The sequence below is a fragment of the Cardiocondyla obscurior genome, linkage group LG03 (genome assembly GCF_019399895.1).
Source record: "Cardiocondyla obscurior isolate alpha-2009 linkage group LG03, Cobs3.1, whole genome shotgun sequence".
NCBI classification, from domain to species: Eukaryota; Metazoa; Arthropoda; class Insecta; order Hymenoptera; family Formicidae; genus Cardiocondyla; species Cardiocondyla obscurior.
The window spans coordinates 8756521-8774093 of NC_091866.1; the positions used below are offsets into that span (position 1 = coordinate 8756521).

Here is a 17573-nt window from a genome sequence, read left to right on the forward strand (position 1 = left end):
GTTTCATAAACCATTCTTAATAAACCTCATTTTAATGATAATTATTATCATACAACAATAACCTCGCGGTACGTATGTACATCAACGGTATATTACATTTTTAACGTATGGTAAATTATAATTTTGACGAATCTTTTTTTCGTGAAATGTTTTGTATCAATAAAAATATGTTATTGTCACATGTATGTTGATTTGTATTTCAAATATGTATACATGTGCAAATAGATTGATGTCTATATGTCTGATTGATCACATTTATCAGTTTAATCCTAAACTCATTCTAGCAGATACTTTATTCTATTATAATTATGAAAACAGTATTAAAAATAAAAAATAGTCAATGAACTCTGTGTGGTTTCTATACTACACTTTGTCATTTGCAAACTCTATATAGATCAACGAAAAGTTTATGATCAAAGTTTAGTTGCACCGCTCTTTAAATTTTTTGAAAAAAATTATTTCATCAATATTTTGATATTCACAGCCATGTTTTAACATATGCCAGTTATATCGACATTTAAGTCTAGGTACATCTATGATAAGTAATACTCAATATGTACTTTATATAACAGCCATAACTACACAGTTGTTATACTTTCTATTTTATAGAATTCATAATTAAACAATATACATCGATACATATTTTTAAAAATAAAAAAATTGTTTTCTTAGACTTATTATATTTTCCTGTGATTGATATGAATAAGTGGATTTTCGAGAAAATCTTTCTTTATAGATCTTATAACTTATTCGCGTTGTACGTTGTATTTTTACTATTATAATATACATTTAATTATGTAAAAAATAAAACTGTTGGTGTAATAATAATAAAAAAAATGTAGTTATGACTAAATAAGACTTATTACAAGTACTAAATGATTCTGAAAGATATCGTAAAATTTCATCAGAGCAGTGCAACCAGCGAAACAGAAAACGAAACATTAGACCTTCTTGTGTGAAAAAAACAACTTAAACATTCTAATATTTTACAGTAAGTCATTGACTCATGTATTAGAAGATTGAGGACTCAAATGTATAACGTCAGTACTCTCAGCTGATGAGGAAGATGATACTTGTGACCTAAGATGAAGGTTTTCACGTTTCATTTGAGTAATTAATTGTTTCAACGTAGTGATCTCATGCCGTAATTTCTCGTTATCACGTAAGCATTGACCTAAACTTTGATTAGTCGCACGTAGTTCCGTTATGTATTCACAGGCCCTTGCTAAAATTCCTCCTTTACTCTGTTAGAAAAATAATATCGTCATAATACATTATAATTTAATAATATCAGTTAAATAACTTACCTTTTACATAATATATTACATATTATGTAAATTACATAAAAATTTGACTCGAATATACCTGAGTTTCATAGTTGGCTTTCCCTTCTCCACTACTACCACTACCAGTGGTATTAGTTCCAGTTTCTCGACAGTCAGGGATAATCTTGCCTAATTTTGTAATCCAATTATTTATTTTATCTCTACGCCGACGCTCAACTTCATTATGTGTTGCTCTTCGCCTATCATCTCTCTAAAAAAAAGGGAAAAAAAAAAAAAAAAAAGTTAAAATATAGATATATATTAACGATAATTAAGGTAACTATATAATCAGGTATAAACCTTCTTCAATCCAACAGTACAATTTCTTGGAGTTTCTATTTGCAATGTGGTTGTTCTTGGTACCAAAGATCTCGATGTCTGAGCTGTGGTAAAGACATCATTGGCATTTCCAATAACATATAACTGGCCATTCAAGGGAGACGTTAGAACCTGTACAGTATTATTCCCTGGCTGTGATACAGGTAGTTCTATTTCATTAGTTGACTGTATAGCTGCTGTGCCATTCACTTGAACCACTCGATATGCTAAAGCTTCAGGATAACGCATTTCGTCCTCTCCGACTGGCTCCCCTGAAAGAAACAGAATATATAAATGTATAAATTAATGAGACAATTTTTGGTGTTATATCTGAAAATGAGTAATTTGCTTAAGAAGCTTAATAACAAGCTTATTCTCACCTTCGCAGTCCACTATCTCCGTTTCTTCTATAACGATCCCCGTGGTGCTGCCGTTGTCATCTTTCCCAGTGCTGGAAAAAATGACGTTTTCAGACGCGTTATCGTCACATCTTAATACGTCTGCATGCTACGCGTATTACTTCGGAGACTGAGTTCGTCCCTACGACGTAAGTGCGCACTGTGCACTAAGCGACGATGACCTTGAGGAAACCTCATGTAAGACGGAAGGGATAAGGTGTCAGGCAATTGCGGACGATCGTTATTTAACGTTAAACGCTACCTGACATCCTGGTGTTCGAGCTGCTGCTCCAAAATATCCATTCCTCGGTGGTGAAAAAAAAAAAAAACGTTTGAATTTGTCGAAATTCACGTGAGCTGGTCACGGGACACGGCAACGAGGTCATGTGGTGCTCAAGATGGCGATGCACGTCGTCTGTTGGCGTACCTGGGTACTTGCTCGACAGTCACCGCCCGCGGGTCAAATTCGCAGGATTCGCGCCTCTCGTGCTTGAACTGGAACACAAGATGGCGGGACGTGTTCGACTGATCGTCCCGAGAGTCCCGAGTCCGTCTTCTCAGCCGACTCGCCCTCACTAGCTCCGAGATTATCTCACTTCCTCCGTATAACAAAAAGAGAGACAAAGCGTGAACTGTGGAATCGGGGCGCAGTCAGTTGCCCAGTTGGTCATAGTTTGTTTGGAAAGAACAGGCCTACGATAAGTTCTACCTGGATACATCGCGGGTCCAGCCCAGCTGTATGTTTTATGGCCATTTTTATCAACGCGGATCGACTTCAATCCCGGTTTAACCTGCCCCTCCGCCCTTTTCTAACTTCGGGCTTAAAAAAGTGGACGGAGAGCGAAGGTAACCGGGCTTTGAAGCTAATCGACGATTGCTGAGAATGGACATTGTTGCAGTCGAACGTTCGGCGATCGTGTCGCGGTTGTGTGCGGCCGTCACCTCCGGAAGTGCCTGTTAAACGTACGAGTGTGTGGACGGGTTTGTACCTCGTACAGGATTATCCGTCGTTCCGGCGTATCTTCGGTTTCTGGGCTGCTTCTCTCTCCTCGAGATCCGATCGACATTCGTAACCGGAAAAGGCTCGAGGTAAACTTCTTCCTTGGGAATGTTGAAGGATTCGCTTATCGTTCGAGCATCCTACCAAGAGGTGGGTAAGTTTAGTTTATCATCTTTATTACATATTAAATTTGATAAATATTTCTGTATGCCGTAGCACGCACGTTACGTATTTATTATGTTGCGTATACATGCGTTACGCGTCCATGCGTCATCCGTGTCGGTATAAAACGCGTTTTGTGTGCGTGCTAATCTTTTAAACATAAAAGGGCGTGAGGAATGGTTCGGTCCTTCCTCTTTGTTACGCCACTAAATGTGCCTTTTCTCTAGTTTAGTACATATTTGACTTTCCTCAAAACGTATCGAATCGATGTATGCCTGCTTTTTATATATCGCAAGAATGAACACTGAAACTATACAGATATCAAACGTTAACAGTTTTTTTTTTTTGACAAATTAATCTTCGCGCACCTGTTTAAACGACAATCGTATTTATTTCCGATGTATGCTTCTTTTTTTTTTACTTAATTTTGTTCAAAAGACAACTTATTCCAATTTGAATTACGCTGTGTGTATGATTATACGTTTCCTGCATTTTTTTTTTCTTTTTTTTTTTTAAGTAATGAAAAAACATGACACGGTTATGAGACGGAAATATTCAGAAAATGTTGATTAAATTAATTTATTCAATTAAATTTGCTTGTTCGAGAATGTTTTAAAAGTATCGTAAAAAAAAAAAAGGGGAAGTTTAGAACCGTGAAAATGATGAAGCGACGATGTTTGTCCCGTACTCCACGTAGATCGTCGTAGATAATGGCTTAGCGTGATACGACATTATGCTTCTCGACGATTAATAATAATAATAATGAGAAAATGCTGGAAACGGTCTGTGATATCCGCATCGTATTGAAGCGAATATGGCAATGCGAATATCGATCTTAGCGTCTCGTGCCGAGGCCAACTTGGTTTCGAGGTCACCGGGATTCGTGAGCCCTCACTCTCGATCTCGTTAATCCGTTGGCCCCGAGACTACATTTATGAATCCATCAGCAACAATAAGCCAGTAATTATATATATTCAATAATTCAATTCAATAAACATTTGCATATCAATAACTAAACTTAATCGAATACTCAAAATTAGATTAGATTTGATTTATTCAAATATGACGTGCATATATTTAGATAGATGCGTAGGCGCTGAAACTGCACTTGCTTCGTTTTTAATATTTATTTTACAATATTATGATCGCAATCTGTTTCTTACTGCGAATTAATTTCATAGAGCAGACTTGTCTAGAAGTCTAGCTCGTTTCTGACAAAGTTGGGAAATTTATCTTTTTCAAGAATCACTCGGCGATTTTTATAACGAATAAAGATTGGGTTTTATCAATCTGCTTTTGAAAATTTCAGTTGAGGCGGAATTAATGTGAAAAACTGGCCATTTGGAGAAATAATAGTCGTAATAAAAAATAATAAAATGGTGAAATAATAGCGAAATACATAAAAATGTAAATGATAGAAATCACAAGTTATATAACTTATTGCAAAGTTTCAAGTTTTAGTGGAACATACTTGAACTGAAAATATTCATGCTCGCGGTATTCGAGACGGTCTAATTTCAACCTGTCTATTAATTCCCAAAATTACATTACATAATTTTCTTCAGTGTCCCGCCCTATTTTTCACATCGAAGTAAAATCATATTTTAATAGATTAATATTAAAAAAAAAAAAAAAAAATTAAACGCGTTTCGCACGTCAGCGCATATTTAGTTGGATAGGCCGTGTGACATTAGTTCGTCTTACACCAATTTTACTTTTTCCCTTCTCCCATATCTCACAACGGATAAAAATAGGTATGGTAGAAATAGGCTAAGGCCAGAGATCTAGATCGGTCAAATCTACAAATAAGAGATGGATGAAGGTGTGGAATTTAGTTTCGCATGCAATTATTTATAACTAAACACAGTGCTCGTGAAATTAGAAGATAAGGAATTATTCCAGACAAAAGTGTACAAAACGTACCTTTCCCCAGCTCTGTGAATTACAATCTATTTTCTACAATGCGAAAATGAATCGATTCGTCACATGGAAATTGATCGCATCAGATTGTAATCAAAGTGAACTCAATTGACCATTCGATCAATTATATTTAATCTCATTGATACGTGTCGTATCACTGATACGTTCGCGTCACATACTAAGTAGTCATATCTAGCTTTCCTGTAACAGCTTTTTAATCGGTCTAGCTGTTTAGCGTCGGGAATCCTATGGATGATGCCACCTCTCTCGCGACTCCTACTCTTGCCTCGCAATCTTTTTCTGGGGAATCGCTTTTGGGTTAACGGGTAAACGGGCGTTAGTTAAGTCTAGACAGTGATTCAAGTAACTTGGCTGCTTCGAGGATGATTATCTTCTCGTTGTCGTTTTCATGCAATTAGTGATAGAATTTTTTTTGCAAATTAAATTCGTTGTATTATTTTTCTTACGGATTTTCTCATGTATCAGGCTGTATCGAGATGATTGTCGAGTATTAAAGCTAAAATTTATACATCTTTTTTTTTTTTTATTCGAGTTTATTTTCGGGATTGCTTACTTTAAGAAAATATTTCATATGATCTTTAATAATAAGACAGTAATTTACAAGTGAGATTATTAATTAATGTTATATTTTTCAATTTGAAATACTCGAAATATATTGAGTTTAAATATATGTCAAGTAAATTTATTCTAGCGTATAAATTCATCGTAAAATAATTTCAAACACGTATTTTTTTAATTTAAAATAATTTCCGTAGTGACCTCTTGTATTTATACATATATAACTGCAAAAACTGGGATATTTTATGTGATAAACATAATAAATGGCAAAAGGCATTCGTAAAAGGTTGACTTTTGATGGCATATGCATATGAAATACATGTCATTTGGTATGAAAATGATTTCGGAAAAGTAATAATTCACTTATACTATACACACATACATACATACACACACACACATATATAAAGGGAAGATAAGATGATGCAGAAGAAGAGGAATGGAGAACCTAACGAGGTCTGCATTTTTTATTATCTTACTGTATGTTATTTGAAAAAATGTTCGACCAATTATTAAGATTGATCAATATTATAATTAATCAAATGACAAAAAATAAATGAACCAAATATGCAAAATCTTATTTAATCCAATTTAAATAATAAACTTTACAAACCTATATAGTGTGTTTCTGTGTGTGTGTGTGTGTCTTTAATTAGTAAAATTATACAGAATAAAGTGTAGACAAATTTTCATCAATGTTAAACGTAGAAAGAGAAGATGTATTATTCAACTGATTAAATGCACGCTTTAATATAAATCTAACACTTCCCGAAAAGAGTTGCGACAGAAAATAAGACGCGAGGAAAAAAAAAAGAAAAGAAAAAAAAAAGAAAAAAGAAAAAAAAGGAGCGTTTAGAAATTCTATTAGAGAAACTGTGAGAAGATGCTAAGGCCCCAGCATACAACAACGAGCAAGAGCGAGATAAAAAAGACAAATTAAACGAGCAGGAGGGGATAGAGATATTCGTCTCCTCTCTACCGTATCAGCAAGTTAACATTCAGTCTCCTCGTGACTACTCGTGACGTTTGTGTGGTAATCTTGTCGTTTTAAGTGCTGCCGCATTTTCGTTACCCCGCTGCTTGTACGCGGCACACGTGCGTCTTACATACCCTCACCGAAAACGTTCACGGGCAAAGACACCTGGCCGGTAGACAAGTGTTGCGAGCAACTTTTCCGCTTCGTGTGATCTCACCCGATGGTTGTCGTCTCTGCATGCCTCTGTCTCTGGTCGGCCATCATCGATAACGAACAAGTAGAATTCTCAGCTTGGCTTAGCTAGCAGCGGCGATAGCAATAGCGGCGGCAATAAGTCACTGATAGCAATAGCAGCATGCCAACTACGAGAGTACGTGTTACCTTGCGCAAAGAGGATATAATTATAATGTCTTGGAATCCGTAGGAAAAAGAAAAACGTAAACCCTGCCTAGTCAAGTACAAGGCAAGAGAGCTCTGTGTAAACCTTTTTTTTCCTCTTTTTCTTTTTTTTTCTACTTAATTTTTTGTACCTTTCGCCTTCGAGTGAAAAACCAAACGTTTTTCACTCTATTCGATGAAATATTTCTATTATTACTTTCAGGATGTGAGCAAGCGTACGGCTAAGGAGATGATTTTGTCCACGTTATAATTTCCTTCATTCGTTTCTATCGCTACAAGTGCAATAACTGAGATACTGAAATGGAATGATGAAATAAACCCAAATATTAATGTCATCGAAGACTAGTTTCTAGATTTTGTCCTTTTTTTTTTTTATAATATAGATCTATTTGTAAGGATCTGTAGGAAATGTTCAAAATACGTGTAAATATTTTTTTTCTCTCAGTCTCTGAAAATGTGCACTCGCAGTGTCGCAATCTCGTCGTAATCTCGCAGTAATAAACACATGCTTTTATCGTGTAATTCAGATTACGATTGACGTCACAATTACATATTAATTTGCAAATTGCCCCAGAGCGAGAGGTCCGTAAAAAAGAATTGAAATAACTAACAGTCTTAATTGACCTACATGTTAAATGTTACATTAGATTTGCGCGCAGACTCTAATCGACTTTTTTCTCATCTACTATCCACCGCGGGATTTTTGCACTCGGCCTTTTTTTAGGCCTCTTTTAAGTCGTTTTTAAAGATGCCACGTTTGTCTTCTTTGTACAGTATGGTATGTGACACATGCGTGTCGTAACTGTAGAAAAAATTAAAGTAAGAAACTTGACAACAATTTTCTCGAGCCTCGATCTAATCGCCATTGTTTTTATAATTATTTTTCTGCGCAAAGTAATCGCTAGTTTAACATCTGTATTATTCTTTAATAGAATAGTATTTGGAAATAAGAAATTTGATTTCTCTATCTTTGATTATTTGCACATCAACATACATTGTATAACTAGAGAAAATATGTAGCTACGTGAGGCATGAGATATGCGAACACAAAATGATAATGTTATATGCGGAATATAGTTTCCCTTTTACAATAAATTTTCCATTCATAAAAAAAAGATAGCTTTTTTTAGTTTAATCCTGCAGCGTCGCTTTAGAAACCATTGATCGCTCCCTTATTAATAGACATATCGAGCTTCAATATAATTGATACCTAAATGCAATTCGAAATGTAATAAGATTCTTGTCATATTTTATATTATTACGTTTAAAATATGATAAAGGAATACATTTAAGATGAATAAATTTTGTTGAGCATTGAATATAATTCTTTCGTATTGTATTACAGGGTTCCGGGTATTTGAAGCGTGCAAATACTGAACGTCTCCATGAAATTTTTAATCAGGTAAAGGAAAAAATGCTTTAATATGTTATTTAATAATTTATCAGCAATATACTTATATTTTTCGTTAACTTACAGTACGCTTCGCAAGAGAAAAATGGCGAGAGGTTCATGACTGCGTCTGATTTTGTACGCAGTTACCTTGGTCTTTACACAGATGCCGATTATAATCCTGATTCTGTCAATTTACTTGCTGGCATTGTCGACACCAGTAAAGATGGGTAAGTTGCATAAAAGATACTACTAATTTTTTCAATACATACATGGCAGAAATATTAGAATTTAATTACAATAGAAGGGCTTATTTTATTATTAATTTGTTTCAGACTTATATCATTTGCCGAATTTCAAGCATTTGAAGGTCTTCTCTGTGTACCAGATGCTCTATATAAAACAGCTTTTCAACTCTTTGATACTAATGGAAATGGAATGGTTGCATTTGGTAAGAATTATCATTAAAGAAAATAGTTTTTCTTTACAATCTATGCTTTTTATATGGTTGTACATTATTGCCAATTTGCAGACGAATTCGCTGAGGTGATGCGGAAAACTGTATTACATCAGAAAATGCCCTTTAATATGGATAGTAGTTTTGTCAAACTCTACTTCGGAAAGGATAAGAAAAGACTGATTAGCTATGCAGAGTTTAGTCAGTTTTTGCATGTGAGTATCTTGTTCCACTCTATGCTGGATCGCGAATTCACTTGTTATTCTTGCTCAGGAAAGCAAAGCTAAGCCAAATGTGATGTAACAGACGAAAATGATTAGATAGAAATAGATATATGGTGCTGTATATTTATTTTGTCTTTTAGAGAAACGCATAATGTAAAATTCGAGCGTAATATAACGAAAAATTTTACATCTCTGTGCAAAAAAATCGTCATTTTAAAGAAGCGATTGCAATGTGATATAAAAAATTATAAATAAAGCTTTATGTTAAAAATATATTTATTTCTAGGACTTCCATGAAGAATATGCAACAGAAGCTTTTAAGAAATTTGATAAGGATAGCGCAGGTTTTATTTCAGCGTTAGATTTTCAAGACATTATGCTGAATATTAAAAGTCATCTACTCACAAAAGATGTGAAGGATAATCTAATTGCTGTAGGTATTATCTAAAATAAACAATTTTTTTTATTTAACAGCTAAATATATATTTTATAAAACAATTAAATGCAAATTAACTAATAATTTTAATTTTTAGTTATTTCGATATAAAGTAACATTAAAATTTATTTGTTATATAATAGGCGGTCGGGGTGGGTCAAAGCGGACGGAAAGTCAGTTTTCCATATTTTATGGCATTCAATTCTCTTTTAAACAATATGGAACTTATTAAACGTATCTACTTAAATGCGACTAACGGTCATAGATATCAAGAAGTTACTAAAGGTAATTAATTATTTTATTTAAAAAATGTGCTATAGATGTGTATAAATTTTGCTACTTTTTTTTCTTTGCTGCTAATTCAAAAAGCTATACAGAAAATAATTAATTTAATCATTAATCTGTTTTTCAGAGGAATTTCTTTATTCTGCACAAATGATGTCCCAAATAACTCCATTGGAAGTAGACATTTTGTTTCATCTTTGTGATTTACTTCATCAAACTGGGTAAGTATTTTCGATTTGATATTCATGTTAAAAATTATAAATTTTTATCTTTTGTTGATTGACTAGAGGAAAATTATATAAAATGGAGTCGCGCGTGTTTTAGTCTTAAGAAAATATTCAGAGTTTATTAATTAAAAATCCATGTTGGTCAATAAAAAATTAATACATAAAAAAAATAACAAGTCAAGTAAAACTATCATTGCACCATCAAGCACATCGTCATCCTCCAACTGTCAAGTTCGAACGAGGATATCTCGTTCTTGGCAATGAAAAATTTACAATACTTTTACGAAACAATTTATTTCTAACAACTTTATCGCATCTGCTTGATTATATGTTATTTGTTAATAGTTGAATAATATTGAAACATTTTTTATATTAAAAACATTTATTTACGTGTTTACGCTACCTGGATCAGATCTACGGAAGATGACGAGGCAGACTCGCGGCTTGGGTGCGTCTTTGTATTACAGACCATCATGTGTTATAAATAAATAAAAAATAAATTAATTAATAAATATGCGTGTGAGTATATCACATGCTCGCGCGTGCCCAGATACACACGCACACGCACGTGCGCTAAAAACATGTACATACATATGTGTGTGTATATGTGTTCATATTTTAATAATACTTTTTTACTCTCACTTTCTTTAATGCATATTTTAAAGTAATACTATACACAAATGCTTGCACCCATAAGCGAATTAACTAATTTCTTATTCTATAACGAAACAGATCTTAAACAATATAAGAATACTTAACGGATTAGATTGGCAAAGCTAGCTAGTATTATTTCGAAGTATCATCGACATCATATGCTACTCTATTTTTTATATCTCTTTATATTTTTATGCTTAATTTTTAAGACTATAGCTTTACATTATATTTATAGGTATGTGTGTATATTGAGCTTGCAATATCTCTTATTTCAGAAAAATTGTATATAATGACCTTGTGGCTATTACACCTGAGCAATATTTTAAGCAGATCACGAAACGTGTTGCCGAAATTAAAGCAGTATCGGTATGTGTACTTTAATTATGTTTTAATTACTTTTAAATATTTTTAAAAGCAATACATACGAAAAATTTATTTTGAATAATCTACAATTCTTATTAAATTTTTAAGTTTTAATGGTTTTAAAATAATTTAAAACTGATAGGATAGAAATTTGCTTTTGGAATCTGAAATGTGACAGTTTATAGAATCTTTGATTATACATTAGAAAAATTAATAAGTAATTAATACTTTACAGAGTCCAGACGAACGTGGTATTATTGTACAGATGCTCGAAAGTGGATACCGATTTGTGCTTGGTTCTATCGGCGGAGGTTTGTCTATAAAATCTTTTTACAATATTTATATTTATATACAAATCGTCATAAAATATATAATTCTGCAGTCCTTTAAAGTTATGAATACTGTCGTGTTAAGGAAATAATTACAAAAAAATTAAATTTTTTAAAGAATTATTTAACAACATAATAATAAAACTACAGTAAAGAGAATATAATATTAGAATTTAAAATTAGTAATATTAATTGAAAAAATAAATAGATTATGTCGTTTTTAGCTGTTGGCGCTACCGCTGTATATCCTATCGACTTGGTCAAGACCAGAATGCAAAATCAAAGGACTGGGTCTTTTATAGGCGAACTGATGTATAGAAATAGCTTTGATTGTTGTAAAAAGGTTGGAATCGAAAAGTCTCGCCGTGTAACATTATCTGCATCGTTAATCATGAAGCTGTTCTTTTGGGTTTGACAGGTGATCCGGCACGAAGGTTTTTTCGGTCTTTATCGAGGTTTAATGCCTCAATTGATGGGAGTTGCTCCGGAAAAGGCTATTAAACTAACAGTTAACGATTTTGTGAGAGACAAATTTATGGATAAAAATGGAAACTTGCCGTTGTATGGAGAAATTCTATCTGGCGCCTGTGTAAGTATGCAATGATTTAAATAACTTAAAACTGTAAAATTTGATATCTTTTAGCAATTAATTAAATGTAAGTTTAAAAAAAAGACGAGATAAGTTTTAAATAAGTGAGATTTAATACAAAAAACATATTAGTTTTTATCTACTTTTGTGATAATGAAATAACATAATAATTTAATTGGGTAATTATACAAATTCTTTTTGACTTACAAACCTGACTTATTCACAGGCTGGAGGATCACAGGTGATATTCACCAATCCTTTAGAAATAGTAAAAATCCGACTACAAGTGGCTGGTGAAATTGCAGGAGGGTCAAAAGTTAGGGCGTGGGCTGTTGTCAAGGAATTAGGTCTTTTCGGATTGTACAAAGTGAGTAACGATAATCTCGATTGACAGTAGACAGATAAAATGATAAAAATAATCATTTTTTTATAGGGCGCTAGAGCTTGCTTTTTGCGAGACGTGCCATTTAGTGCAATTTACTTCCCTATGTATGCTCACACGAAAGCACGATTAGCCGACGAAGGAGGTTACAACACGCCTTTGTCACTTCTCGTTTCTGGTGCCATCGCCGGTGTACCTGCAGCAGCGTTAGTTACTCCTGCAGATGTGATAAAAACAAGGTTACAGGTACGTTTCGTAACTCTCTAATTACCATCGGTGAAAAGTGATTTTACAATTGCGTTGTTATATGTTTCTAGGTTGTAGCTAGAGAAGGTCAAACCACATATAACGGACTGTTGGATTGCGCGAGGAAAATTTATAAAGAAGAAGGTGCCAGGGCATTTTGGAAAGGCGCGACAGGTATATCATTTTACTGTTTATTTTATATGAATAAGGTTTTTAAGATCTAAATTAGTATTTCTTCCTGCATGCACATTGGGAAATTTTTCACAAAATAAATGTCAGTATATCTTTTTGTACATCGATAAAGATGGTTGTTGCGACAGAGAAATAAGTAATTCTCGTGAGAGAAACAATTGTTTTTCTCTTATTTCCTGAATGATCGTGGAATATCTCTTACTATAAATTAGGTATAATTTGCCAAACGCCAAAGTAATCCAAGTCGATTAGAATCTTTTCATTACTGAAAGAAATAAAAGCAAAATAAGATTCTCATGGTTTTTTCGTTATAAATTTCAAAGTATCATTAGTAATATGTTTTGCTTTGGTCGATTGCATGCGCGGGGGGGATCAACCCTGCTGCATCTTTCAATCTTATTTCCTCCCCCATATGACCCGGCGAATTATTTATTAGTAAGTACTTTTTCTCTTCGTCTATCATTACGATTTACGTCTTTATGATTTACAATTTTGTTTTTCCCAATCTGCAATAAACATACTCACTCTTTGTACTCGGAATGTTTAGCAAATCTAACCTGATGTGTTCCAAAACGTCTTATGTTCGTACATATTTTAAACATTATAACTTTGAAAATGCAAGTCAATAAATAAAATCATAGTACTTTTTAGGAGCTCTATTTCTTAATTACTAAATCTTTGATTATGGATTTTTTATTGACTAGCATTTTCTCAACTATAATTAATATTTATTTATGGATATCTCATAAAATTAATTGCAACAAAAATATAATCGCATTTCATATAAAATAAGCTGAAATTAAAACTGATTACAATTTGTAATTATCACCATCATCACCAACTATCATTACTTTTTAAAATGAATGTTTTGCACACATGTTATGCACACGTGCGCGTGTGCTGTGTGTTTCATCCGAAAAGAAAAAGAGCATATCAACGTGCTTGTTAATTAAAGCGTACCAAATCTTTATTTTGACTAAGAATATAAAGTTGCACGTGTTTAAAGTTATATCTACAATATCTAATATCACATATATTCTTTTTATTTTTACAGCTCGAGTGTTCAGATCGTCACCTCAGTTTGGTGTTACTCTCTTCACGTATGAGGTGCTGCAAAGACTGTTTGTAGTCGATTTCGGAGGATCGTAAGTATAAAAAATATTATTCAAAAAATGCAAATTAATTAAAACATTTTCCTTATAATTGAACGACAGTTACAATTTTTGATCAGTGGTATTTAAATATATAAATTAGCTGGAAAATGAATACGTTTACGATATACATACGTAAAATAAAATATTAAATCGAAGAATTGTCAGATGACTCGCAATGGCATGTTCAATACGTAATTAATAATAAATGATTACTTGCAGTCGACCCACTGGTTCGGAACAAAAGGTGCCTACGATGGGAGTCGCGGATGAAATTCGATCAACGAATCCAGATCATATAGGTGGCTATCAAGTAGCTCTACCTATTTTCACCGGTATAGAGACAAAGTTCGGTCTTTGCTTACCTAGATTCCAAACTGTTACGGGAAAGTAACAGGATCATTAGCAGCTGTGAAAGAAAACAAGCTTTGTAGCAATCTCCCTGCCATAAAATATAATCTACGAGTACTGAGCGCTGATTACTTCATCAACTGTGAAACGGACGTGGTGCGTGCAGCTTCACAAACTACAAACGTGAATTTCGCGTTTTATCATCTCAATAATCGTCTCGGCTATTTCGATACCATGCACACAGACCACGTGAAATCGGTATAAAAAGTAATGATATCGGTTGATACTAACACTTGACGTGTACGATATGTATATGATGAAGTGTAATTATAGATTGATGGAGCAGAAGTACAAAATCCGTTGCTGCGGAATATCCAAGAACGTTCGTGATAGCTGATTGATGCAGTCAATTGACACAGGAACAAAACCGATGGCATTAAAACTATTTATTTTGATACTATATAAATATGTTATATCAAATTAATGCCATCTACATGTAATTATTTTACAAAGCGAAAGAAAGTGAGAGAGGGAGAGAGAATGTGTGACATTTATCAACGAGATTTGTTATTGCTAACTTGAAACGTTTCTGCCGATATGCATATAATAGCTAAGCGCCGTTTGGGCGCTTGGTTATCATTTCCACATAGCATACAGTGCTTTTACAGTATTCTGATAATGTCGGAAATCGCTGTCCCCGACCAAAATTAACAGCACGGTCGAAATACGATGGGTCTTCAAATCCGTTTCCTTGGTAAAAGTTAATGAAACAATATCGTTTTGCTATTCCAAAACTGTAAGAAATCAGACGAATTACGATCGTAGCACAGTACTCTATGTGGAAATCACTTTTAAGCCTAAGAAATTCTGTAGAATACATCATTAATAATACATGTATATATCATATGACACAAAATATACTAAGAAATGTTATGTTTCAATATTGGAGATGTTGATTGTAAACTAATTGTACATGTATCTGCCATGTATTCTTATTTCGTTGTTAATATACCATTTTCTTTCTACATTCACGTGCATATGTATTTTCAGTATTTTATAATTTTATCGTATATCTATTTTTATTAACATTTTAACTGCGATATAAATTTATTAATTTTTTTAATAATTTGTATTGAATTTATACGTGTAAATTACAAATATAATTTTATAATATTAGAACAAATCATGCGCATGCTTCGCGTGCGCTATTTTTCGAAAGGTTCGTCGTCGGCGGAATGAACGACGCCAAGAACTTGCGTCAAGCGGCGAATGAGACGGGCCGCAATATGAAATGTTCCTTGTCCACGATTGGAGTATGCAACGTGACTCAGCCAATAGCATTGTGCGCAGTGTGAATCATGCATTAAAGTAGATGTTTCCTGATGACGATCGGACAGAAAGAGCGGAACATGGCGACGTGGAGTAACGCAGGTTGTTTTTAATTTCATCATTTACAAATAATCGGTGTCTGACCGAACAGGAGAGTTTGATCGATCGCGGTGAATAGCTAAGTACCTTCGAGAACCTGACATACATAATAGAAAAATGAATTACAATCACTCAAACGCACGCCGAGGTGAGTGTAACCTATGAATGGCAGATGTAAACTTGGTCCAGGTTTCCTACATACTTATATTTGTCGATTTTTACAGTATCATTCAATTGTAAAAAGAATAAGAATATTAAATGTATGCTTGGCAACTACTATTAAGCTAATTTTTATATATTTTACTTTTTTTTTTTTATATAAAGATACAAAGCTTAAAGATTCTTTTATAATACAAAGATAACTTGACAGGAAAACCAAAAAGATTATTAGATCCATCAGCTGGCTCACCAACACCTCCAATGGCACAGAATCCATATGTACAATCTATGTACAATCAGCAGGTAAATAAACCAACAAGATTGCTATTAATACAAGTTTGCAGAAATACATTTCTGATAACAAATTTTTTTTTAAAGATAAAAAAAAATTAATTTACTGTTAATTAAATTCTAGATGCCCTTAAATAATGGTTCAATGTCAGAATATGGTTTTCCTATGCCTCCTCAAGGACCTCCCCCATATGGATATAACCCACAGATGCCAAGTTATCCACCCAGTGAAAGTCAACCGACAGAATTTACAAGTCCTCAATTTTCTACACAGTTCTTGGCACAACCAGTTGTTACAGATATGGCTATACAATATGGAAATGCATTGGTTGGTACAGGAAAGCAACATCTCGCGAAATATGTGCCAATTACAGCATTGAAATACTACTTTGCTGTGAATACTGATTATGTGTTTGCAAAATTAATGCTGTTGTTCTTCCCATTTGTGCACAAGGTATGGAAAAAGTTATTTCAAGAGAGATAATTTAAGCAGTTTTTTTTTATATAGAAATTAATTTATATAAAGTCAAATAGAAACTTTCGGCTATTGGAATTTCAAGTACAATAATTTTTTTATTTTTTTATAGGATTGGTCTGTAAAATATGAACAAGATGTACCGTTGCAACCGCGGTATGAAACTAACGCGCCAGATATGTATATTCCTACAATGGCATTTTTCACATACATTGCTGTGGCAGGATTAGTTTTAGGCATGCAGGAACGTTTTACGCCCGAACACCTAGGTATACTAGCTACCTCCGCTCTCGGTTGGGGCTTAAGTGAAATGCTCGTTTTTATTGCGAGTTTGTACGGGTTGAATCTCCAAAGCAGTCTAACAGCGTTAGACTTGTTAGCATATTGTGGTTATAAATACGTTGGTATTAACACGGCACTGTTGATATCTTTGATATTTCGTAAGTTTGGTTACTACATAATGCTATTGTACTTCAGTGCTTCTATAGGTATCTTTCTAATGCGATCGTTAAAATTAAGAGTGATTCCACAAGGCCATAGTTACACAGCCTCCGGCAATAAGCAGCGGCTTTTCTATGTATTGGCTTTGGCTGGTATACAACCTGTTTTAATGTGGTGGTTGTCCTATGATCTAATTTAAATAGCAAGTGCAAGAGAATTGTAACAGCGAGCAGGACGTAAAAAGAAGGAGCAGAGAATGTGTATATTTATTATTTGGTTACTAATATCACATGTACATTTTTTGTAATAAAATCCAACACGGTTATATTCTACTTAAATATATGTATAATATATATAGATATATATTATATAATTGATCAACTCCATTTTATTATTTGATCTAACGGATGAAAAGGTATTTCTTTT

At 33.5% G+C, this 17573-nt stretch overlaps 3 protein-coding genes across 9 annotated transcripts; 2 read left to right on the forward strand and 1 right to left on the reverse strand.

Moving 5' to 3' along the window:
• Positions 1 to 13: 13 nt before the first annotated feature.
• LOC139113740 (upstream stimulatory factor 2) lies at positions 14 to 2470 on the reverse strand. 2 transcript variants are annotated; one of them, XM_070675111.1, is made up of 5 exons: positions 2304 to 2470; positions 2024 to 2094; positions 1626 to 1915; positions 1366 to 1536; positions 14 to 1244 (listed from the first exon to the last, which is right to left on the reverse strand). In XM_070675111.1, exons 1-5 carry the CDS (start codon positions 2342 to 2344, stop codon positions 1005 to 1007), a joined length of 813 nt encoding a protein of 270 aa, XP_070531212.1. In that variant the 5' UTR covers positions 2345 to 2470; the 3' UTR covers positions 14 to 1004. The 2 variants fall into 2 exon arrangements, with proteins under 2 accessions (XP_070531212.1, XP_070531214.1); XM_070675113.1 differs by lacking the exon at positions 2304 to 2470 and adding an exon at positions 2164 to 2301.
• Positions 2471 to 2595: 125 nt separating this feature from the next.
• Positions 2596 to 15381, forward strand: Aralar1 (calcium-binding mitochondrial carrier protein Aralar1). Of its 5 annotated transcripts, XM_070675078.1 has the most exons (19): positions 2596 to 2778; positions 2941 to 3191; positions 8423 to 8479; positions 8555 to 8697; positions 8803 to 8918; positions 9000 to 9139; positions 9435 to 9581; positions 9728 to 9869; positions 9997 to 10090; positions 10509 to 10544; positions 11026 to 11116; positions 11349 to 11424; positions 11667 to 11785; positions 11861 to 12031; positions 12258 to 12398; positions 12465 to 12659; positions 12731 to 12833; positions 13906 to 13996; positions 14225 to 15381. In XM_070675078.1, exons 2-19 carry the CDS (start codon positions 3150 to 3152, stop codon positions 14394 to 14396), a joined length of 2076 nt encoding a protein of 691 aa, XP_070531179.1. In that variant the 5' UTR covers positions 2596 to 2778; positions 2941 to 3149; the 3' UTR covers positions 14397 to 15381. The 5 variants fall into 5 exon arrangements, with proteins under 5 accessions (XP_070531179.1, XP_070531176.1, XP_070531175.1 ...); XM_070675075.1 differs by lacking the exon at positions 10509 to 10544 and having other exon boundaries at positions 2600 to 2778; positions 2941 to 6158; XM_070675074.1 differs by lacking the exon at positions 10509 to 10544 and having other exon boundaries at positions 2600 to 2778.
• A 294-nt stretch (positions 15382 to 15675) lies between these two features.
• Positions 15676 to 17479, forward strand: Yif1 (Yip1d-interacting factor 1). Of its 2 annotated transcripts, none has more exons than XM_070675109.1 (4): positions 15676 to 15929; positions 16140 to 16243; positions 16356 to 16685; positions 16819 to 17479. In XM_070675109.1, exons 1-4 carry the CDS (start codon positions 15899 to 15901, stop codon positions 17344 to 17346), a joined length of 993 nt encoding a protein of 330 aa, XP_070531210.1. In that variant the 5' UTR covers positions 15676 to 15898; the 3' UTR covers positions 17347 to 17479. The 2 variants fall into 2 exon arrangements, with proteins under 2 accessions (XP_070531210.1, XP_070531211.1); XM_070675110.1 differs by having other exon boundaries at positions 15695 to 15929; positions 16152 to 16243.
• Positions 17480 to 17573: the final 94 nt, after the last annotated feature.

Excerpts from the sequence above, each read along its gene's own strand:
- Aralar1 (XM_070675078.1), top strand. The coding sequence starts at position 3,150 with ATGTTGAAGGATTCGCTTATCGTTCGAGCATCCTACCAAGAG. Across the intron at positions 10,545-11,025 it reads GAGGCAGACTCGCGGCTTGG|AAAAATTGTATATAATGACC; the intron begins GTGCGTCTTTGT and ends CTCTTATTTCAG. Across the intron at positions 11,786-11,860 it reads GCTTTGATTGTTGTAAAAAG|GTGATCCGGCACGAAGGTTT; the intron begins GTTGGAATCGAA and ends TGGGTTTGACAG.
- Yif1 (XM_070675109.1), top strand. The coding sequence starts at position 15,899 with ATGAATTACAATCACTCAAACGCACGCCGAG. Across the intron at positions 15,930-16,139 it reads TCACTCAAACGCACGCCGAG|ATAACTTGACAGGAAAACCA; the intron begins GTGAGTGTAACC and ends TATAATACAAAG. Across the intron at positions 16,244-16,355 it reads AATCTATGTACAATCAGCAG|ATGCCCTTAAATAATGGTTC; the intron begins GTAAATAAACCA and ends ATTAAATTCTAG.
- LOC139113740 (XM_070675111.1), bottom strand. The coding sequence starts at position 2,344 with ATGGATATTTTGGAGCAGCAGCTCGAACACCAGGATGTCAG. Across the intron at positions 2,095-2,303 it reads CTCGAACACCAGGATGTCAG|CACTGGGAAAGATGACAACG; the intron begins GTAGCGTTTAAC and ends CATTTTTTCCAG. Across the intron at positions 1,916-2,023 it reads GGAGATAGTGGACTGCGAAG|GGGAGCCAGTCGGAGAGGAC; the intron begins GTGAGAATAAGC and ends TGTTTCTTTCAG.